Genomic DNA, 24535 nt, shown 5'->3' with positions numbered 1-24535 from the left:
CGGCTTTCTGCTGTGCTCCTATCACGGCTCTATACAGCTGGCCAGTCATGTAAATAGAAATTCACTTCACTGATTCATATATAGACAGGTGATTGGCTGCCACCATCTGGCCAGTCACCGCTCTGAGCGGCAAAAGTAGTAATAATCACACACATTGTATAAAACACATAATTAACATACATTTTTAATAAAAAGTTTCCCAAAATTAATTTAAACAATATATTTTAACAATTACATAACCCCTTTATATATTTTTAATATTGTTGGCTACACTTTTATGTCCCGGCCTGCTTACATAAATTTGTCCATGATTGAAAATTAATAAAAATGTTGTTATAAAAATATAAATTTCAGTCCCTACAATTTTTTCTATCCTTACTGCATCATTTATTTATTTTTGGTACCCAACAAAATAAAAAATAAAAGACGCAGGCAGGGAAACTGCCAAAGGGGACAAAAATGCAATTTCCACACATAGGTAAAAATGCCGAAAAAAATGCTGAGAAAATCAGTGGCAGTTTTTCTTGCATTTTTTCTGCCATTTTTTACCCTAAAAACAGCAGGGAAAGAACCTCAGTGGAATCCTACACTAACTGAATAAACAGTATATTCATTCTAAGATAAAAATACAAAGAAAATAATAGAAGGGCAAAATAGGTGGACTAGGTAGTGGTTTTCTGCCAACTCTTTTTTCTTTTGCAGCCAAATGGCAACTATAATGAAGTCATGCAACAGCAACCCATGGGCTACATAGTTACATAGTACAGTTTAAGTTTAACCAAGAAGGAGAGGAAGGTGAAGAAAAAGGGGTATAGGTGGACTACAAGAACATGAATCTCCTGTACAAGCTAAAAAGAAGCAAAACATCTCCTGTGTCCACACTAAGTGGAAATTATTATTGATGGGGTCACTACCTGAATCACAGTATGCAGACTAAAATATAACTTTTATTCATTACATCTAAAAAGGAAGTAATAAAATGTCCAAGTTTTTAACAGGAGCAAGACCAAACTTCAACAGAACCAAATAGATTACTTCACAGACAGGAATGTAGCTGGAAACCACAAGGCCCTGGTGCAAAAATTGCCCTGGTGCCTCCCAGTGCCAGGGTCCGACTGGGACCAAAGTTGTTTGATTTTTTTGGTAGGGGTCTGACTGCTGGGACACCTTGTGACAAATGGCCCACTAGATGTTACAAAACTACAACTCTCATCATGTCAGGAGAGCCTCAGGTATTATGGGAGATGTAGTTTTGTAACAACTGGAGAGACACAGATTGGGGTACAGTTTCACCCATTCCCATAGAAGATACAAGTGACAACAGCTCTGATGGAACAGTCAGGAGAATACACAAACACATCAATGACCTAAGTGATGTCTTCTCTGTCTTTACTTTTCTTCTTCATCTGCTCCAGACTACAGGACTTCATCCAGCTACATCTTCCTTTATAGAGTCTAACGCCTGGACATATAGGTTCCTCACTTTGTCAGTAGATAACCATTCATGTATGAAGACAATCATCATTATCACTCTGTCAGACACTGTGCCGCCCCCCCCCCCCGAATATAATACTGCCACACACTGTGTCCTTGAAAATAACCAGGTCACATACTCTACCCTCTGGTTATAATACTGCCACACACTTTTTGTTGAATATAATACTGCCACACACTGTACCTCCTGAGTATAGTACTGCCACACACTTTCTCCTCAATATTATACTGCCACACACTGTACCCCCTGAGTATAATACTGCCACACACTGTGTCCCTGAAAATAACCAGGTCACATACTGTACCCTCTGGTTATAATACTGCCACACACTTTTTGTTGAATATAATACTGCCACACACTGTACCTCCTGAGTATAGTACTGCCACACACTTTCTCCTGAATATTATACTGCCACACACTGTACCCTCTGGAAATAATACAGCCACACACTTTCTCCTGAATATTATACTGCCACACACTGTACCCTCTGGAAATAATACAGCCACACACTTTACCCTCTGGATACAACTGCTACACACCCATCCCACCCCTGCAATGTTCTCCTCCATGCCCTTCTGTCCTCCTCCTCCAGGCTCTCTAGACGGAAATTCTAATTGTGGTTTCCGCAGAAAGAATTAACATTTTTTTTTAAAGTTCTTTCATGCTGGCATGGACCCTCAGCGCAGTGCAGGGCTGAAGAGGTCAGGGGCTGCAGGGAGCAAACATGCACTGTGCAGGCGTGCACGTTTGCTCCTAGCCTCTGACCTGTGCCTGGCCTCTGACCCTGCTAAATCCCTATACCCCAGCAGTGCATAGAAGCTGCAGCAGCAAGAGCAACCCCTAAGTCTTCCTCCCGACTCCTTTGTTCCATTCACCCCACCCCCGCAAAGTCCTGTCCACACTGCACGGCCCACTTTCCCGGACCCCTAAGTCCTTTTTCCAGAAGGCTGTCAGAACATAAGGAGTTGTAGTTGTGCAACAGCTGGAGAACAACTGATTGGAGAACACTAATCTAAACCAATATTCCCAAGCCCATTAGTGGTGTATTTTAGTTTTGTGCTGCCCCAGGCTGACCCATCGCCTCAGAGCCCCCACCCCTCCACATTGATGTACAGTGGCTGCTGCTTCTATGCACTGCTGGGGTCTAGGGATTTAGCAGGGTCAGAGGCCGGGCACAGGTCAGAGGCTAGGAGCAAACGTGCACACCTGCACAGTGCATGTCTGCTCCCTGCAGCCCCTGTCCTCTTCAGCCCTGCACTGCGCTGAGGGTCCACGCCAGCATGAAAGAACTTTAAAAAAAAAAGGTAAATTCTTTCTGTGGAAACCACAATTAGAATTTCCGCTTCAGATGTTTCTCCCATGGAAATTCTGCTATGTTCACAGTGCAGCAGAATCCCATTGAAATCAAGCTGCTTAAGAATCTCTGTGCAGAATTCCGCACAGAAATTTTGGTGGCGTGTGAATATAGCCTAAAATTTTGCATATTTGGTATTCAATATTGGATACAGTTTACAGCCTTTACAGGGTCAAATGCACTATCCAGAGGTGCACTGTGTTCTAGTATAGCTGTCATTAGAAAAGGGCTTTTTTCTTATCGAATATGAAGATTTAGTCTCCATCTTTATTATTCCCTCATTTTACATTTTTATATACTAGAGTGTTACCATAATAGGAGTTTGCCATGTTAGTCAGCTAGCAATTAACATGAGCTAATTAGGTAGTGTACTTAGGGACTGTGCAGTAGTATAGGGGAGATTCCGGAGCGGGACCATCCCTAAAAGTTTGTCTATTCCGCCTAGGCATTAAATCTAAAAGAGCACATTTTCTATGGTGATACAGGTCCCCTTCCCCCTAGTTGTCCCTTCCTGAGTTCTCTCTTGAGCTACCGGAATCAGGGTTTTCTAGTTATCAGTTGGGATACCCTTGTGTAGCATCAAATTTACAATACGAACTGTTTTATTTGCTTTATCAGTCATAGTTTATTATTGTTTATGGGAAGTAATCTTCCCTTTGATTCTGTAAAATTTTGGTCTTGCTCCTGTTGAATACTTGAAAGTTTCATTACTTTCTTTTAAGGGGTAATGGTAATGAATAAAAGTTATATTTATTTTAGTTCACACAGTGATTTAGATTTTATTGGTGGACTACCACATTTATTTTCTCAGTAAATTTCTAATTCGGCTCATTACCCACACAAGTTATTTTGGGTATACACTATTGCACCACATTGTTGTGCTATTTTGAAACATACATACCTGTTGTAGCATAAGTGTTGGGTAGATGCATGCTAATAGTCTGTCCATTTGGGCTGTTTGTACCTAGATACTGTAGTCTTTCATTTTTATAATTTTTTTTCAAAATGTTCCTTACTTTTGCTCCTGCAGTCTCTTCAGCTTTATGTGTGAGCTCTATGTTTCTCTACATAGTCTATATGATTCTTGCATGTAAGCTATCTTTTGTGTGATCTCTTTTCTTTCTCCAGCCTGTGTGAGCTGTCCAACAAGTTTTCTCTCCCTCTGGCCTGGAGAGCTGGCGTGTACATTCCTCCTTGCTGCGGTCTTTAAGGGTTTGTTCTCAAATGCAAAAAAAAATTTTTTACATAGAAATCATGCTAATTTCTACATCAAAAAGCTTTTGATTTTGCCTAAAAAAAAACTTTGCAAAAAACGTTCAATTGAGGAAAAAAAAAACTGTAAAAAATTTTTGCAAAATTTGTGTTCAGAAGCTTTAACTTAAATAATGTGCAAAACAGTATGGATCAGATAGATAGATGGATTCAAATGTTTTTTTTTTCACGTGTTATTAAATCTATTTTGAGAAAAATGGAAGAATGATTGCTATTCTATGAATTTATTTTTGTATGTACGATATATATTCCTCGTGGTTTAGTTATTTATTTATTAAAATGAACTCTTCTAGTTTTTCTGAAAAAGTATAATGTAAACCTAATGTCTCTTCTTACAGAGGTCTCGGGAAACCTTTGATATCAGTTCATGTTCTGCTTCACCTTCAAGTGCAATCAAAAGAAGATATTCTGGAACTCCTCAGCTCCCACCACTTACACATCGTCAGCTTGAAGATCCTGTTAAAACAGAACCAGAAGTCGTCTCACGTGTGGTTTTCACTATAGAAGAAATTGATACATTTGAAGACCCTGTGTCCAACTACTTGAGGTAAGAGGGACCATTCATCTGAATAAGATAAAATATCCACTCAGCTAGTTTCCACTCAGCACTGCTCTTAGAGCGGAACATAAGTTGAGTTAGGATTTCTAGAAACCCCAACAACAAATTCATGCCCATAGGGCACAATGCCCTCTTGATCCACAACACCCTCTAAAACTTAGTTTTATTAACCAAGCCGGTAAAAACAAAAACATTACAGTGAAAAAGAGAGAAACACAGCTCCTGTAAACACTACTACTCAATTATTTTACTCCCCAAGTCGCCCCTGTACCCAAGGATATTAAGGTGTCACTCTAGTAGTGGTGTGTAGAATACACAATAGGCAGCATATTGTGTAATATATATATATATATATATATATATATATATATATATATATATATATAATGTGTTGCTGGGCTCTGTTATGTAATATGGACCCTAGGGTACAATTGCCACACAGTTCATTAATTGGATAATGTACACACCACAAAAAAAATCACAGGAAAAAACAGCCCTTCCTGCATGCCTTTACCACTGATATGTGGCTTTTTTAAGGAAGAAAAAGCTACTGCTTGTGTCTTTTTGGAAGAAACACATATCAGTGGTAAAATACATAGGAAGGGCAGTTTTCTTGCGATTTTAACAGCACTCCTCTGTAAGCACAATATTCAGATTAAGAATTAAGTGGCAGTACATACTGCATATGTGTTTTTCTCTGGCACTGACTCATTTCAAAACATAAAGCTATTAGGCTAATATCTTAGTACCCCTATGAAATTGTGATGTATACATTATCCAATTAATAAAATGTGTACAGTTGTACCCTAGGGCCCATATTACATGATAGAGCCCAGAAAATACCTGAGGAAAATACTCGTCCCTTTTAGCTCCAGGTCTCTCATCCTCAGCTAAGCCAGAACACCCTGCTTTGTACTGACGAGGGGCAAGCACCCCAAAACAGCTGTCTGCAGATGGGTTCTCTTCCCTTCTGGGGAGATCTCGGACTTGGCATAAATCCCTATCAGCTTCTGAGTCTTTGTAACCAGAGCCAGCGCTGATCAGAGGGCATGCTACCTTATATGGTGGTGTGATGAGAAACTTACTTTGCATATATATATATATAAATATATTACAAAATATTCTGCCTATTGTGTATTCTACACACCACTACTAGAGTGACACCTTAATATTCTTGGGTACAGGGGCGACTTGGAGAGTATAATAATTGAGTAGTAGTGTTTACAAATTTGTATGGATATTGTAGCACACTTCCCCCTCCATGGGTCAAATCTGGTCAAGTGTTGCATGAGGATTTCTAGAAAGTCTCAAACTTTCCAGATATTCATACACTGCTAGCACTGATCTGCAATAAGAACCAAGCAGAATTTTTTTCTTGTTTAAATCATCTGATGCCAGAAAGTTAAGCAGAATCGTAAATGACTTCTATTAAAAAATCTTAATCCTTCCAGTACTTATTTGCGGCTGTATACTACAGAGGAAATTATTTTATTTTAGGATTTATTTTCTGTCACGACCACAGTGCTCTCTGTTGACACCTCTGTCCATATCAGGAACTGTCCAGAGCAGGAGAAAATTCACATAGCAAACATATGCTGCTCTGGACAGTTCCTAAAATGGACAGAGGTGTCAGAACAGAGCACTGTGGTCATGACAGAAAATAAATCAATAAAGAAAATAATTTCTTCTGTAGATGCTTATAAGTAGTGGAAGGATTAAGATTTTTTTATAGAAGTAATTTACAAATCTGTTTAACTTTCTGGCATCAGTTGATAAAAAAAACAAAAAAAAACAGGTTCAATATGATATAAGAACTCCAAAAAGGTGCCATTAAAGCATTACTATCATTTAAAACTTTGGGTATGTTCCACAGACATGTCAAAAGTTGAGATCACATCGGGTCTCTCTTAAAATTGATGCGATTGTTGTTTTAAGCCAATAAAATGCATGCTCCACTCAGGCTGCAGATTCTTCATTTCCTCTGCATAGTTGTATGCAGAAAAAAGATTGGATTTAATTGACAGCCTGAGAGTGAGGCGCATGTTGTCACACACTTTATCTGGTTGTAACTTACAGTTGGTCTCAGTAGTAACACCCAATGTGATCGTAATTTCTGACATGTCTAAGCAACATATTAAAATGTGTTTTTAAATGAGAGTAATGCTTTAAATACAAAACATCCTGCAAAAACAAGCCTTGATGAAGTAATGATTACAAATGGAGAAAGCTAATTTATATATTTAATGATTTATCACAGAAGAAACCCACTTCATTATTGCTAGACCCACAGGTAGACCCTCATATATGCAGTAGCAATGATGACATTTTGGGGCTTGTGCTGCCAAAAGTGGAGCACAGGTATTTTGTTCAATGGTATTTTGTTCAATGGTATTTATCGCATATCCATGTCTTGATCACAACAAAGTAGTAAATAATGATAATACAACCTTGAGGTGACCATACTTGTGACCATCTATCTAAAATAGATATCAGGCAACTCCTTGTTTTACCTAAGCTACCCGGAGAGGTTTAGATTCCAAAATGAGATCAGTTTTCTGGGTTTCTATTGGACTGGTAGCTAAGAGCTTCTGCAAAACTGACATGGTGCCCAAAAACCATTCTTGGAAAAATCCATGTTCCAAAAGCCACTAAGCCCTGTGATATGGCCAAATTCCAGTTTGCCTCCACACACAATCCATTCAGAAAGTTCTTAGACACTTACATTTTTTTTCACATTTTGTAATGTTGCAGCATTGTGCTAATATTTATATATTTCCCCATCATTTTGCACTCAATATCCCATAATGACTAAGTAAAAAAAAAATCTTTTAATGTTCGCAAATTTATTAAAAAGTTAAAACTTTAATTTTGCATCAACATACTTTAATTATTCAGACCCTTTAGCCTAAGTTTCCACTTTTTTCCCGAACATTCAAATCCAGTTAACTTGTGGTTTGAGCAATTGACCTACTGATCATTCACTAGACATACTTTTCAGTTCAGAGCATTTAGCGGTAGAATTTGAAAAGGAAACTAAAATCATGTTAGCGAAGAAAACAAAAAACATTAAACACAAAAAAATGATACTGTAAAAAAAAAATTAGACATGTAGAACATATATCATACACATCATTCATTCATTAATGATAATCTATATTTTAATTCATACATTATCTTACCAGGCTTCCATTGTTAATATCGTCCACAGCTCTTTCGAGTCCCTGACTGCTCCTGAAAATCCTTTTGTATTGAAACATCAGAAATTCGTTCCCTACTTATACATGCATGGCCACCGCATCACTCCTGTATCTTTTATTTCGTGGTACCCAACAAAATTACTAAAAGCTGCCTATGTGCATCCCTTTTTCTGTAATGTTAAATGCCAAATGTTCAAGCTGACATGGCGTTTTAAATGGTGTTTTTTCCCATCCATAAACTTCTATAGGAGAAAAACCAAGATTTTAGAGAGAAAAACACCAGTCTTAACATGCTTCTATTTTGAAAATTTCCCTTAACCCCTTAATGACCAATCCCATTTTCACCTCAAGGACCAGGCCAATTTTATTTTTGCGTTTTCGTTTTTTCCTCCTCGCCTTCTAAAATCCATAACTCCTTTATATTTCCATGTACAGACCCATATGAGGGCTTGTTTTTTGGTAAAACCTCTCATTTTACCATAAAATGTATGGCGAACCCCAAAAAAAATAGTTTAGGGAGGAAATTTAAATGAAAACCAAAACTTTGCACATTTTGGGGGGTTTTGTTTTCACACTGTACACTTTACAGTAAAATTGATAGGTGTTCTTTATTCTGTGGGTCAATATGATTAAAATGATACCCATGGCTAGATACTTTTTTATATTTTTGTACCACTTAAAAAAAATCTAAAACTTTTTGTACAAAATCAGTCATCTAAAATCGCCCTATTTTGACCACCTATAACTTTTTCATTTTTCTGTATATAGGGCGGTATGAGGGCTCATTTTTTGCGCCGTCATCTGTACTTTTTTTAGATACCATATTTGCATATGTAAAACTTTTAGATCATTTTTATTTTTATTTTTTTAATAAAATGTGACAAAAAAGCAGGATTTGTGGACTTTTTAAATTTTTTACGTTTACGCCATTCACCGTACAGGATCATTAACATTATATTTTGATAGTTCAGACATTTACGCATGCGATGATACCAAATATGTTTATTTAAAAAATGTTTTTACACTTTTGGGGGGTAAAATGGGAAAAACTGACAATTTTCATTTTTATTGGGGAGGGGATTTTCACTTTTTTTTTACTTTTTATTTTTACATTTTTCAACTTTTTTTTTTACACTTTTTATGTCCCCATGGGGGACTATCTATAGCAATCGTTTGATCACTAATACTGTGCAGTGCTATGCATAGGACACAGCACTGCTCAGTATCATCGGTGATCTGCTACTCTGGTCTGCTCGATCGCAGACCAGAGCAGAAGACCCCGGGAGACAGCCGGAGCCAGGTGAGGGGACCTCCTGCTGTCATCCTGGATGATCGGATCCCCGAGGCAGCGCTGCGGGCGATCCGATCATCCAATCAAAGTGCCGCAATGCCGCAGATGCCGTGATCTGTATTGATCAGACAGTGACTCTGGTTGGCTCATTTTTGCCCTGTATATGGTTTTGTGACCGGACCCTAAAACCATAGTATACCACGGTTTTCAGTCCAGTCACCAAACCGGATATGGGGCAAAAATGAGCCGACCGGAGTCACTATATGATAATGAGAAGCTGTGCGAGTCCGGCTAGGATACGGGATCTCCCGGTATTGAAATATTAACCATATTTTGAACTGCTTTAGAATAGTTTTTGCAATGCTTTTGGCAAAAAGTCACAAATTTGTCATGCACAAACTCTTTTACACACAAACTCAGACTAACTCCCACCAGCCCTACAAAATCATCTTAACTGGCATCATGCTGAGGTGATGTGGTCGTGCGACAAATTTATCAAGTGCTGTATGACATTTGATGAATTTGTCCCACGTACATCAAAATCACTGCAACATTTCAATTCTAAACCTGCATGGATTGTTGACCATAAATTATGATTTCTCCCAGCCCTGTATATATAAGGTTTGACAGCTTATAGGGGGATATTTATCAAAAAATTGTGCAAAGGAAAAGTTGCCCATAGCAACCAATCCGATCGCTTCTTTCATTTTGCAGAGGCCTTGTTAAAAATGAAAGAAACAAGCTGATTGGTTACTATGGGCAACTTTTCCTCTGCACAGGTTTTGATAAATAAACCCAATAATGTATATCAGAGCAAAAACCAATCCATGAGATGTAAAAATAAACTCCCTGTAGAGCTCAGAGACAGAATTGTGTGAAGATCTGAAGAAGGGTGCAAAAATTCTGCATATTAGAGCAGAAACCAAGCCATTAGTTGTAAAGAACTTTATGTAGAGTTCAGAGACATGATTATGTGAAGGAATAGATCCAGAGAAGTGTCCAAATTTTTTTTAGCTGTACTTTAAGATCCAAAACACTCAGTGGCCTCCATAATTCATAAATGGAAGAAGTTTTGACCAACCTTGACTCTTTCTGGGGCTGTCCTCCCCCCAAACTCATTAAGTAGGGTAGAAGGGCCTTAACCCCTTAAGGACTGAGCCCTTTTTCACCTTAAGGACTCAGCCCTTTTTTGCAATTCTGACCACTATATGCATTAATAACTCTGGGATGCTTTTACCGATTATTCTGATTCCAAAATTGTTTTTTTTGTGACATATTCTATTTTATGGTAGTGGTAAATTTTAATTGTTACTTGCATCCTTTTTTTTGTGAAAAATCCCAAAATTTCATGAAATTTTGGAACATTTAGCATTTTTCTAACTTTGAAACTCTCTGCTTGTAAGGAAAATGGATATTCCAAATAAATGATATATTGATTCACATATACAATATGTCTACTTTATATTTCCATCATAAAGTGGACATGTTTTTACTTTTGGAAGACATCAGAGGGCTTCAAAGTTCAACAGCAATTTTCCAATTTTCCACAAAATTTTCAAAATCTGAATTTTTCAGGGACCAGTTCAGTTTTGAAGTGGATTTGAGGGGTCTTCTTATTAGATATGCCCCATAAATGACCCCATTATAAAAACTGAACCCCCCAAAGTATTCAAAATGACATTCAGAAAGTGTGTTAACCCTTTAGGTGTTTCACAGGAATAGCAGCAAGGTAAAGGAGAAAATTCAAAATTTTCATTTTTTACACTCGCATGTTCTTGTAGACCCAGTTTTTGAAATTTTACAAGGGGTAAAAGGGGAAAAAGCCCCCCAAAATTTGTAACCCAATTTCTCTTGAGTAAGGAAATACCTCATATGTGGATGTCAAGTGCTCTGTGGGTGCACTACAAGGCTCAGAAGGGAAGGAGCGACAATGGGATTTTGGAGAGGTAGTTTTTCTGAAATGGTTTTTGGGGGGCATGTCACATTTAGGAAGCCCCTATGGTGCCAGAACAGCAGAAAAAACCCCACATGGCATAGTATTTTGGAAACTACACCCCCAAGGAACATAACAAGGCATCCGTTGAGCCTTTACACCCCACAGGTGTTTGATAATTTTTCGTTAAAGTCGGATGTGTAAATGAATTTAGTTTTTCACTAAAATGCTGGTTTTCCCCCAAATTTTACATTTTTTACAAGGGGTTATAGGAGAAAATGCCCCCCAAAATTTGTAACCCCATCTCTTCTGAATATGGAAATACCCCATGTGTGGACGTCAAGTGCTCTGCTGACGCACTACAATGCTCAGAAGAGAAGAAGTCACATTTGGCTTTTGTAAAGCAAATTTTGCTGAAATTGTGTTTGGGGGGCATGTCGCATTTAGGAAGCCCCTATGGTGCCAGAACAGCAAAAAAAAAAAAAACATGGCATACTATTTTGGAAACTATACCCCTCAAGGAACGTAACAAGGCGTACTGTGAGCATTAACACACCACAGGTGTTTGACAAAGTTGGACGTGAAAATGAAAAATTAGATTTTTTTCACTAGAATGTTGATGTTACCCCAAATTGTTCATTTTCACAAGAGATAATTGGAGAAAAAGCCTCCCAAAATTTGTAACCCCATTTCTTCTGAGTATGGAAATACCCCATATGTGGATGTAAAGTGCTCTGCGGGCGAACTACAATGCTAAGAAGAGAAGGAGCACCATTGAGCGTTTGGTGAGAGAATTTGGTTGGAATAGAAGTGGGAGGCCATGTGTGTTTACAAAGCCCCCCGTGGTGCCAGAACAGTGGATCCCCCAACATGTGAACCCATTTTGGAAACTACACCCCTCATAGAATTTAATAAGGGGTGCAGTGAACATTTACACCCAACTGGCGTTTGACAGGTCTTTGGAATAGTGGGCTGTGCAAATGAAAAATAAAATTTTTCATTTTCACGTACCACTGTTCCAAAAATCTGTCAGACACCTGTGGGGTGTAAATGCTCACTGCACCCCTTATTACATTACGTGAGGGGTGTAGTTTCCAAAATGGGGTCACATGTGGGGGGGGGTCCACTGTTCTGGCACTATGGGGGCTTTGTAAACACACATGGCCTTCAATTTCAGACACCTTCTCTTGCCAAAAGCCCAATGGCGCTCCTTCTCTTCTGAGCATTGTAGTGCACCCTCAGAACACTTTACATCCACATATGGGGTTACAAATTTTGTGGGGCTTTTTTCCTATTCTCCCTTGTGAAAATGAAAAATGTAGGGTAAGACCAGCATTTTAGTGAATTTTTTTATTTTTTTATTTTCACATCCAACTTTAACGAAAATTTGTCAAACACCTGTGGGGTGTTAAGGCTCACTATACCCCTTGTTACATTCCGTGAGGGGTGTAGTTTCCAAAATGGGGTCACATGTGGGTATTTATTGTTTTGCGTTTATGTCAGAACCGCTGTAAAATCAGCCACCCCTGTGCAAGTCACCAATTTAGACCTCAAATGTACATAGTGCACTCTCACTTCTGAGCCTTTTTGTGCACCCACAGAGCACTTTACGCCCACATATTGGGTATTTCCGTACTCAGGAGAAATTGCGTTACAAATGTATTTATTTGTTTTCCCTTTTACCGCTTGTGAAAATTAAAAATATGGGGCAACACCAGCATGTTAGTGGAAATTATTTTTTTTTTGTTTACACTAACAGGCTGGTGTAGACCCCAACTTTACCTTTTCAGAAGCGGTAAAAGGAGAAAAAGCCCCCCAAAATTGGTAACGCAATTTCTCCCGAGTACGGAGATACCCCATATGTGGCCCTAAACTGTTTCCTTGAAATACGACAGGGCTCCGAAGTGAGAGAGCGCCATTCGCATTTGAGGCCTAAATTGGGGATTTGAATCCGCCACAAAAATACTTTACGGCAGTGTTTCCCAAACAGGGTGTCTCCAGCTGTTGCAAAACTCCCAGCATGCCTTGACAGTCAGTGGCTTTCCGGCAATACTGTTAGTTGCTGTTTTTCAACAGCTAGTGGATCCATTTTGGAAACAGTGCCGTACAAGATTTTTTTTTTTTATTGGGGGGGGGGGGGGACTGTGTAGGGGTATGTAGTGTTTTACTTTTTATTTTGTGTAGTGTAGTGTAGTGTTTTTAGGGTACATTCACACAGGCGGAGGTTTACAGTGAGTTTCTTTGCTGGGAGTTTGAACTGCAGCGGAAAATTTGCCGCATCTCAAACTTGCAGCAGAACTCGCTATAAACCCGCCCGTGTGAATGTACCCTTTACATTCACGGGGGGGGGGGCAAACCTCCAGGTGTTGCAAAACTACAACTCCCAGCATGCACTGACAGACCATACATGCTGGGAGTTGTAGTTATGCAACAGCTGGAGGCACATTGGTTGTGAAACACTGAGCATTTGTTACTTAACTCAGTGTTTCGCAACCAGTGTGCCTCCAGCTGTTGCAAAACTACAACTCCAAGCATGTACAATCTCTCAGTGCATGTTGGGAGTTGTATTTTTGCAACAGCTGGAGGCACACTGGTTAGGTAACAAACTATGTTTCACAACCAATGTGTCTCCAGCTGTTGCAAAACTGCATCAATCAGCATGCATTGACCATCGAAGGGCATGCTGAGAGTTGTAGTTTTGGAACAGCTGAAGGCACACTGCTACAACTCCCAGCATGCCCTTTGGTAGTCTGTGCATGCTGGCAGTTGTAGTTATGCAACAGCTGAGTGCACACTTTTTCATAGAAAAAATGTGCCTCCAGCTGTTGCATAACTACAACCCCCAGCATGCACAGACTACCAAAGGGCATGCTGGGAGTTGTAGTTGGAACTCCAGCTGTTGCAAAACTACAACTCCCAGCATGCCTATTGGCTTTGCATGCTGCGAGTTCTTGCTAAGCAACAGTAGGAAGTAAACAGGCCTCACCTCCTGCTGTATTCTGTCGCCGGGACTGCCGCCGCTGCTGCCACGGATCTTGCCCATGAACATGAAGGGAACCCCGCTAGACCAGGGCAAGGTAGGAGACTCCCGCTGGCCCTGATCGCCGCCATAATCGCCGTCCCGATCACCGCCTAGCAGGGTCGTGATTGATCAGTCGTTCCGACCAATCAATCACGTGGTCATAAGGCGGCATCCGTGCCACCTCACTCCTGCTGGGTAAAGGTGAATGGGGCTGTCTCGGACAGCCCCATTCACCCTTTTTTTCTGGGTCACCAGAGACCCGATTGACCCGGAATAGCGGCAAATCGCCGGTCTGAATTGACCAGCAATTTTCCGCGATCGCCGACATGGGGGGGGGGGGTCCTGGGTGATATGCCGGGATGGCTGCTGATAGAGATCCCATTTCCCGTGATCCAGGAAAGATGTACCATAAATGTACAGTGCTGTGCGCTAAGTACTTCTTAGCAGTGCCGTACATTTACAGGGCTCGTCCTTAAGGATTTCTCTTGGATTTCTCTTATGTCATCATCACAGTGCTCTAGGCTGACCTCTTCTGTCCATTTTAGGAACTGTCCAGAGCAGCATATGTTTGCTATGGGGATTTTCTCCTGCTCTGGACAGAGAGAGCTCTGTGGTCTTGACATCAGAGAGACTCAAAAAGTAAAGCATTTCTTCTGTAGTATACAGCCCATAAAAAGTACTGGAAGGATTAAGATTTTTTAATAGAAGTAATTTACAAATCTGTTGAACTTTCTGGCACCAGTGATTGAAAAAAAAAAAAGTTTTCCACGGTAGTACCCCTTTAATGCATAACATGACAGTGGTCAGAATTGCAAAAAAGGGCTGAGTCCTTAAGGTGAAAATGGGCTGAGTCCCTAAGGGGTTAAACGTAATGATTTTGTAAAAAAAAAAAAGTTTGTGATTTTTTAAAAGCAGAACAATAATAGAAAAGTATGTAACCATGGTCATCATTTTAATCGTATTGACCCAGAGAATAAAGAAAATGTAATTTTTACTGTAAAGTGTACAGCTGGAGAACGAAAAGAATTAGCAAAATTGTGATTTTCATTTAAATTTCCTTACACAAAAAATAATTTTTGGGGTTTACCATACATTTTAGGGTAAAACGAATGATGGGATTACAAAGTACAACTAGTAACGCAAAAAAACAAGCCCTCGTATGGGTCTGTAAATGGAAATATAGAAGAGTTATGCATTTTAGAAGGCGAGGAGGAAAAAACTAAAACTCAAAAGTAAAATGGGCTGTGTCTTTAAGGGGTTAAACCCTGCCCAGGCTGCCGGCATTAAAAAACTAAAAATCTTGACTTGCCTCCTGCCGCTCCCTTGATACCTCAAGTATCACTGCCCCGTCCTCTGCGGTGGTCCTCTTTCTGGTTGCTGAGGGTCAACTCGTCAGCCTGCCGCTCAACTAATCGTTGGCTGCATCTATGTCCCTCCACTGCCAGTGGTGGTAAAGCACGAAGAAACCCTTGAAGTCGGCACTCCTGGCTCTTGTGAGAAAGATGAGACAAATGCCAGAGGTAGTGGAAAAGTCCTCAGCAGGACATTTTGTTAGAAGAAAATAAATAAATAAAAAAATGGTCCATTTTTTCATTTATACATTTTTTATTTATTTTTTTATTTATTTATTTTCCTCTGATAAAATGTCCTGCTGAGGACTTTTCCACTACCTCTGGCATTTGTCTCATCCTTCTCACAAGAGCCAGCAGCGCGAACTTCAAGGGTTTCTTCCTACTTTACCTCCACTACCATACTCCAGGACGACTGTCACGATGCCGGCTGGCAGGTAGTGGATCCTCTGTGCCAGAGAGGGATTGGCGTGGACCGTGCTAGTGGACCGGTTCTAAGCCACTACTGGTTTTCACCAGAGCCCGCCGCAAAGCGGGATGGTCTTGCTGCGGCGGTAGTGACCAGGTCGTATCCACTAGCAACGGCTCACCTCTCTGGCTGCTGAAGATAGGCGCGGTACAAGGGAGTAGGCAGAAGCAAGGTCGGACGTAGCAGAAGGTCGGGGCAGGCAGCAAGGATCGTAGTCAGGGGCAACGGCAGAAGGTCTGGAACACAGGCTAGGAACACACAAGGAACGCTTTCACTGGCACAATGGCAACAAGATCCGGCAAGGGAGTGCAGGGGAAGTGAGGTGATATAGGGAAGTGCACAGGTGAACACACTAATTGGAACCACTGCGCCAATCAGCGGCGCAGTGGCCCTTTAAATCGCAGAGACCCGGCGCGCGCGCGCCCTAGGGAGCGGGGCCGCGCGCGCCGGGACAGAACAGACGGAGAGCGAGTCAGGTACGGGAGCCGGGGTGCGCATCGCGAGCGGGCGCTACCCGCATCGCGAATCGCATCCCGGCTGGCAGCGGAATCGCAGCGCCCCGGGTCAGAGGATGTGACCGGAGCGCTGCAGCGGGGAGAGTGAAGCGAGCGCTCCGGGGAGGAGCGGGGACCCGGAGCGCTCGGCGTAACAGTACCCCCCCCCTTGGGTCTCCCCCTCTTCTTAGAGCCTGAGAACCTGAGGAGCAGACTTTTGTCTAGGATGTTGTCCTCAGGTTCCCAGGATCTCTCTTCAGGACCACAACCCTCCCAGTCCACTAAAAAAAAAGTTTTCCCTCTGACCTTTTTGGAAGCTAAGATCTCTTTAACAGAGAAGATGTCCGAGGAGCCGGAAACAGGAGTGGGAGGAACAGATTTGGGAGAAAAACGGTTGAGGATGAGTGGTTTGAGAAGAGAGACGTGAAAGGCATTAGGGATACGAAGAGAAGGAGGAAGAAGAAGTTTATAAGAGACAGGATTAATTTGACACAAAATTTTGAAAGGACCAAGATAGCGTGGTCCCAACTTGTAGCTAGGGACACGGAAGCGGACATATTTAGCGGAGAGCCATACCTTGTCTCCAGGGGAAAAAACGGGAGGAGCTCTTCTTTTCTTATCCGCGAACTTCTTCATGCGTGATGAAGCCTGTAAGAGAGAATTTTGGGTCTCTCTCCATATGATGGAAAGGTCACGAGAAATTTCATCCACAGCGGGCAGACCAGAGGGCAAGGGAGTAGGGAGGGGGGGAAGAGGGTGACGGCCGTACACCACGAAAAATGGGGATTTGGAGGAAGATTCAGAGACCCTGAAGTTATACGAGAATTCGGCCCATGGGAGGAGATCTGCCCAGTCATCCTGGCGGGAGGAAACAAAATGTCGCAAATAATCACCCAAGATCTGGTTAATTCTTTCTACTTGTCCATTGGACTGGGGATGATATGCAGAAGAAAAATTTAATTTAATCTTGAGTTGTTTACAGAGAGCCCTCCAGAATTTAGACACGAATTGGACGCCTCTATCCGAGACAATCTGCGTAGGCAACCCGTGAAGACGAAAAATGTGTACAAAAAATTGTTTAGCCAACTGAGGCGCAGAAGGAAGACCAGGAAGAGGGATGAAATGTGCCATTTTGGAGAATCGATCAACGACCACCCAAATAACAGTGTTGCCATGGGAAGGGGGTAAATCAGTAATAAAATCCATACCAATCAGAGACCAAGGCTGTTCGGGGACAGGCAGAGGATGAAGAAAACCAGCGGGCTTCTGGCGAGGAGTCTTATCCCGGGCACAGATAGTGCAGGCTCGCACAAAGTCCACAACATCCGTCTCCAGAGTCGGCCACCAATAGAAGCGGGAGATGAGTTGCACAGATTTCTTGATGCCCGCATGACCTGCGAGATGGGAGGAGTGACCCCATTTGAGGATTCCGAGGCGTTGGTGTGGAGAAACAAAGGTCTTTCCTGGAGGAGTCTGCCTGATGGAGGCAGGAGAAGTGGAGATCAGGCAGTCAGGTGGAATGATGTGTTGCGGAGAGAGTTCAACTTCTGAGGCATCCGAGGAACGAGAGAGAGCATCGGCCCTAATGTTCTTATCGGCAGGACGAAAGTGAATCTCAAAATTAAATCGGGCAAAGAACAGAGACCACCGGGCCTGGCGAGGATTCAGCCGTTGGGCAGACTGGAGGTAGGAGAGGTTCTTGTGGTCGGTGTAGATAATAACAGGAAAACTTGATCCCTCCAGCAGATGCCTCCATTCCTCAAGTGCTAATTTAATGGCTAGAAGCTCTCGATCCCCGATGGAGTAGTTCCTCTCCGCTGGAGAGAAGGTCCTAGAGAAAAAACCACAAGTGACAGCATGCCCGGAAGAATTTTTTTGTAGAAGAACAGCTCCAGCTCCCACTGAGGAGGCATCAACCTCCAATAGGAAGGGTTTGGAAGGGTCAGGTCTGGAGAGGACGGGAGCCGAAGAAAAGGCAGACTTGAGTCGTTTAAAGGCGTCTTCTGCTTGAGGAGGCCAGGACTTGGGATCAGCATTTTTTTTGGTTAAAGCCACGATAGGAGCCACAATGGTAGAAAAATGTGGAATAAATTGCCTGTAATAATTGGCGAACCCCAAAAAGCGTTGGATAGCACGGAGTCCGGAGGGGCGTGGCCAATCTAAGACGGCAGAGAGTTTGTCTGGATCCATTTGTAGTCCCTGGCCAGAGACCAAGTATCCTAGAAAAGGAAGAGATTGGCATTCAAACAGACATTTCTCAATTTTGGCATAGAGTTGATTGTCACGAAGTCTCTGAAGAACCATACGGACATGCTGGCGGTGTTCTTCTAGATTGGCAGAAAAAATTAGGATATCGTCCAGATATACAACAACACAGGAGTATAACAGATCACGAAAAATTTCATTGACAAAGTCTTGGAAGACGGCAGGGGCGTTGCACAGGCCAAAGGGCATGACCAGATACTCAAAGTGTCCATCTCTGGTGTTAAATGCCGTTTTCCACTCATCCCCCTCTCTGATGCGGATGAGGTTATAGGCGCCTCTTAAGTCCAATTTAGTAAAGATGTGGGCACCTTGGAGGCGATCAAAGAGTTCAGAGATGAGGGGTAAGGGATAGCGGTTCTTAACCGTGATTTTATTAAGACCGCGGTAGTCAATGCAAGGACGTAGGGAGCCATCTTTTTTGGACACAAAGAAAAATCCGGCTCCGGCAGGAGAGGAGGATTTACGGATAAAGCCCTTTTTTAGATTCTCCTGGACGTATTCAGACATGGCAAGAGTCTCTGGGGCAGAGAGAGGATAAATTCTGCCCCGGGGTGGAGTAGTGCCCGGGAGGAGGTCGATAGGACAATCATAAGGCCTGTGAGGAGGTAGAGTCTCAGCTTGTTTTTTGCAGAAAACATCCGCGAAGTCCATATAGGCCTTAGGGAGACCGGTTACTGGAGGAACCACAGAGTTACGGCAAGGGTTACTGGGAACCGGTTTTAGACAGTTCTTGGAACAAGAGGACCCCCAACTCTTGATCTCCCCAGTGGACCAATCCAGGGTTGGGGAATGAAGTTGAAGCCAGGGAAGTCCAAGGAGAATTTCCGAGGTGCAATTGGGAAGGACCAAAAGTTCAATCCTCTCGTGATGAGATCCGATGCTCATAAGAAGGGGCTCCGTGCGGAAACGTATGGTACAGTCCAATCTTTCATTATTTACACAATTGATGTAGAGGGGTCTGGCGAGACTGGTCACCGGGATGTTGAACCTGTTGACGAGGGAGGCCAAAATAAAATTTCCTGCAGATCCAGAGTCCAAGAAGGCCACAGTAGAGAAGGAGAAGGCAGAGGCAGACATCCGCACAGGCACAGTAAGACGTGGAGAAGCAGAGTAGACATCAAGGACTGTCTCACCTTTGTGCGGAGTCAGCGTACGTCTTTCCAGGCGGGGAGGACGGATAGGACAATCCCTCAGGAAGTGTTCGGTACTAGCACAGTACAGGCAGAGGTTCTCCATACGGCGTCGTGTCCTCTCTTGAGGTGTCAGGCGAGACCGGTCGACCTGCATAGCCTCCACGGCGGGAGGCACAGGAACAGATTGCAGGGGACCAGAGGAGAGAGGAGCCGAGGAGAAGAAACGCCTCGTGCGAACAGAGTCCATATCTTGGCGGAGTTCCTGACGCCTTTCGGAAAAACGCATGTCAATGCGAGTGGCTAGGTGAATAAGTTCATGTAGATTAGCAGGAATTTCTCGTGCGGCCAGAACATCTTTAATGTTGCTGGATAGGCCTTTTTTGAAGGTCGCGCAGAGGGCCTCATTATTCCAGGACAATTCTGAAGCAAGAGTACGGAATTGTACGGCATACTCGCCAACGGAAGAATTACCCTGGACCAGGTTCAACAGGGCAGTCTCAGCAGAAGAGGCTCGGGCAGGTTCCTCAAAGACACTTCGGATTTCCGAGAAGAAGGAGTGTACAGAGGCAGTGACGGGGTCATTGCGGTCCCAGAGCGGTGTGGCCCATGACAGGGCTTTTCCGGACAGAAGGCTGACTACGAAAGCCACCTTAGACCTTTCAGTGGGAAACAGGTCCGACATCATCTCCAGATGCAGGGAACATTGGGAAAGAAAGCCACGGCAAAACTTAGAGTCCCCATCAAATTTATCCGGCAAGGATAGGCGTAGCCCAGGAGCGGCCACTCGCTGCGGAGGAGGTGCAGGAGCTGGCGGAGGAGATGACTGCTGAAGCTGTGGTAGTAACTGTTGTAGCATAACGGTCAGTTGAGACAGCTGTTGGCCTTGTTGCGCTATCTGTTGTGACTGCTGGGCGACCACCGTGGTGAGGTCAGCGACAACTGGCAGAGGAACTTCAGCGGGATCCATGGCCGGATCTACTGTCACGATGCCGGCTGGCAGGTAGTGGATCCTCTGTGCCAGAGAGGGATTGGCGTGGACCGTGCTAGTGGACCGGTTCTAAGCCACTACTGGTTTTCACCAGAGCCCGCCGCAAAGCGGGATGGTCTTGCTGCGGCGGTAGTGACCAGGTCGTATCCACTAGCAACGGCTCACCTCTCTGGCTGCTGAAGATAGGCGCGGTACAAGGGAGTAGGCAGAAGCAAGGTCGGACGTAGCAGAAGGTCGGGGCAGGCAGCAAGGATCGTAGTCAGGGGCAACGGCAGAAGGTCTGGAACACAGGCTAGGAACACACAAGGAACGCTTTCACTGGCACAATGGCAACAAGATCCGGCAAGGGAGTGCAGGGGAAGTGAGGTGATATAGGGAAGTGCACAGGTGAACACACTAATTGGAACCACTGCGCCAATCAGCGGCGCAGTGGCCCTTTAAATCGCAGAGACCCGGCGCGCGCGCGCCCTAGGGAGCGGGGCCGCGCGCGCCGGGACAGAACAGACGGAGAGCGAGTCAGGTACGGGAGCCGGGGTGCGCATCGCGAGCGGGCGCTACCCGCATCGCGAATCGCATCCCGGCTGGCAGCGGAATCGCAGCGCCCCGGGTCAGAGGATGTGACCGGAGCGCTGCAGCGGGGAGAGTGAAGCGAGCGCTCCGGGGAGGAGCGGGGACCCGGAGCGCTCGGCGTAACAACGACTCTGTCTTCTTCTGCAACCCTTTGGCTCAGCAGCGGCTCACACCATCAGTACCCCGATCTTATCGTGGGTTATATGCGCATTTATTACTACCACAAGGTGAGCAGCCATCTAATAGCTCTGCGGGGTTGCCCCCCCCCCCCCCCCACACTCACCATTCACTTGCCTTAGGGTAATACACGAGGTGCCGTCCGTCGTTCCTTTTTTCCTTTTTTATTTCTACGGATTCCTCCTCTGACAGTGATTGACTCAGCGGCAGTGTGATAAATTGGGCCAGGACACCAGGAAGAAGACTGGAGCTCAGTATGCCAATCACTGGCCAAGGAAGGACATCACCGTGGTCAGTGATTAGCTGAATGGCAGTCTGACGATTTCCCCTCAGGCAACCAGGAAGAGGATCGCACAAGAGGACAGGGCAATGATACCGGAAGCACTGGGGAAGCGACGAGAGGTAAGTCAAGTTTTTATTTTATTTTAATGCCTTCAGCCTGGGCATGTTTAAAAGAAAAAAAGTGTAAAGCTGGATAACCCTAGTAATGGGAGAAATTATCTAACAAATCATGGGGTGATTTTCTTCCTACATCTCCAGTTCAGGGCATCAGTGAGTAGGCTCTGTTATGAGCTTGGTTGTCTACTTTATTATGGTCTGCTTATCGTAGGCCATTATAATATGTGTTATGATCTCTTTCCCCAGTTTGATCCCAGCACCACCCGAGTGAAACGCATTTGGACTAGGCATTCTCTGGGTGTACCAATGTTTCATATTTAGTAATCTGCACTTTAATAAGATATTGCACTTAATGGGTATCTGGTGTCTTTATGTATATGCAGGTACATGTGTGATATTATGCACTTAATGTGATATAGCATCTAATACTGGGTGATTTGTTCATTATTTTGGCTTTCTGAGCAGACACTGAGCTCCTTACTGTGTTTGTGATAAGACTTATAAGAATTAGAGGTCTTAACGTTTATATTTAGTTTATATGTTGTCTGACTACACATTTCTTTTAAGAGTACCTGTCACCAAACTAAACTTTTAATATATTCTTCCTTATGTAATTATAAAACACTTTGCTATTTACCTGTTGCTAAAATTCTTAACCTTTATATTTTTTATGTGATTGAAAAAAGGCCACTAAGTGACTCTGTTCTGTTCCCTGCGCAAGTCAACCAGTTAGTTTGGTCTCCTGCCGGCCTGGCAGGGGACCAAACTCAGGAAGTCCGTGCAGGGCATGGTGAGGCACAGCTCTCACAGGCTTCAGAGACGTTGCGCCTACTGAGGAACTCCCACTTTCTCCTGCCGGGGGCTCACACAATGTAAGCATGGGAAAAGGTATGATACAGAGCTTTTTAAAGCTCAGAAATTATTATTTATTTTTTTTAAGGGCAGGGGTTTAGGTGTAGGTAGGGAATATAATCTGTGAGGTTAAAATGCTTACTGTACTTCTTAAGAAGTTTAGTTTCCAAAATGTGCCACCCTCTAGTAGGTGCTCTTCGATGTCCAAAGCCTCTAGGGACACAAATATTTTTTTTCTAAAAAAAACTGCATAGTAAGGCCATGTTCACATGGCGGAATGTCCACGTGGAATTCCCGCAAAAAAAAAAATCTGCATGGACATTCCAATGCAGCAGAGTCTTATTGATTTCAATGGGATTCTGCTGCACTGTGCACGTGGCAAAATTTGGCGGAAATCCCATTTTCAATGTCCGTAGAAAGAATAGACTTTCTATTCTTTCTGCTGAATTTGCTTGGAATTGCATTGCCATCTATGGAGAAGGTGCATTTCTGAGCAGTCCTACCTGTTTGCGAAATGTCTGCCTGGAAATTTTCCGAGCGGACATTCCACTGCGTGAACAAAGCTTGAGGAGAATAAATATTGACCCCTTAGTGTCCAAGCAAATGTAGGCCTTATTGCAACGATGAATTTTTGCATATTGATACTTTATTTACATATACATTGTTTCTTATGAACATTTCTTTCTCTGCTGGAAATCTGAATATTTGCGGTCAGCCCCTAACTGACCTGCTTACTAAAAACTACATTTTATATTTTTGCATTTTAACCCCTTAAGGATGCAGCCTTTTGGGCCTTAAGGACGCAGATAATAAACTTTTTACGTTTTCGTTTTTTCCTCCTCGCCTTCAAAAAATCCTAACTCTTTTATATTTTCATCCACAGACTAGTATGAGGGCTTTTTTTTTTTTTGCGCGACCAGTTGTCCGTTGTAATGCCATCACTCACTTTACCATAAAATGTATGGTGCAACCAAAAAAATACTATTTGTGTGGTGAAATAAAAAAGAAATTTTGCTAATTTTGGAAGGTTTTGTTTTCACGCCATACAATTTACGGTGAAAATTATGTGTTCTTTATTCTTTGGGTCAATTTGATTAAAATGATACCCATGATAACATTCTTTTCTATTACTGCTGCACTTCACAAATTGCAAACTTTTTAACCAAATTAGTACGTTTAAAATCCCCCTATTTTGAAGACCTATAACTTTTTCATTTTTCCGTATAAGCGGCGGTATGAGGGCTAATTTTTTGCGCCGTGATCTGTACTTTTTATTGATATCATATTTGCTTATATAGAACTTTTAACCCCTTAAGGACTCAGCCCATTTTGGCCTTAAGGACTCAGACAATTAAATTTTTATGTTTTCATTTTTTCCTCCTCGCCTTCTAAAAATCATAACTTTTTTATATTTTCATCCACAGACTAGTATGAGGGCTTGTTTTTTGCGCGACCAGTTGTCCTTTGTAATAACATCACTCATTATATCATAAAATGTATGGCGCAACCAAAAAACACTATTTTTGTGGGGAAATTAAAACGAAAAACGCAATTTTGCTAATTTTGAAAGGTTTCGTTTTCACGCCGTACAATTTATGGTAAAACTGATGTGTGTTCTTTATTCTGAGGGTCAATACGATTAAAATGATACCCATTATTACGTACTTTTATATTATTGTTGCGCTTAAAAAAAATCACAAACTTTTAAACCAAATT

General features: G+C 42.7%; 1 protein-coding gene and 1 long non-coding RNA gene across 2 annotated transcripts in view; one reads left to right on the top strand and one right to left on the bottom strand.

Moving 5' to 3' along the window:
• The window catches only part of PDE4C (phosphodiesterase 4C), a 934858-nt gene that overhangs the window by 257519 nt on the left and 652804 nt on the right, over window positions 1-24535 (top strand). The window contains exon 3 of the mRNA XM_056570177.1: window positions 4460-4668. Within this exon, the coding sequence (XP_056426152.1) occupies window positions 4460-4668 (209 nt within the window). The remainder of the gene's footprint in view (window positions 1-4459; window positions 4669-24535) is intronic.
• Window positions 4339-24535, bottom strand: part of LOC130367666 (uncharacterized) — a 54605-nt gene continuing 34408 nt past the window's right edge. The window contains exon 3 of the long non-coding RNA XR_008892140.1: window positions 4339-4577. This is a non-coding gene — a long non-coding RNA (uncharacterized LOC130367666). The remainder of the gene's footprint in view (window positions 4578-24535) is intronic.

The sequence above is a fragment of the Hyla sarda genome, chromosome 1 (assembly GCF_029499605.1).
Source record: "Hyla sarda isolate aHylSar1 chromosome 1, aHylSar1.hap1, whole genome shotgun sequence".
Classification (NCBI taxonomy): Eukaryota; Metazoa; Chordata; class Amphibia; order Anura; family Hylidae; genus Hyla; species Hyla sarda.
The sequence above is the reverse complement of the archived record's forward strand: the minus strand, read 5'-3'. Positions and strand labels throughout refer to the sequence as shown.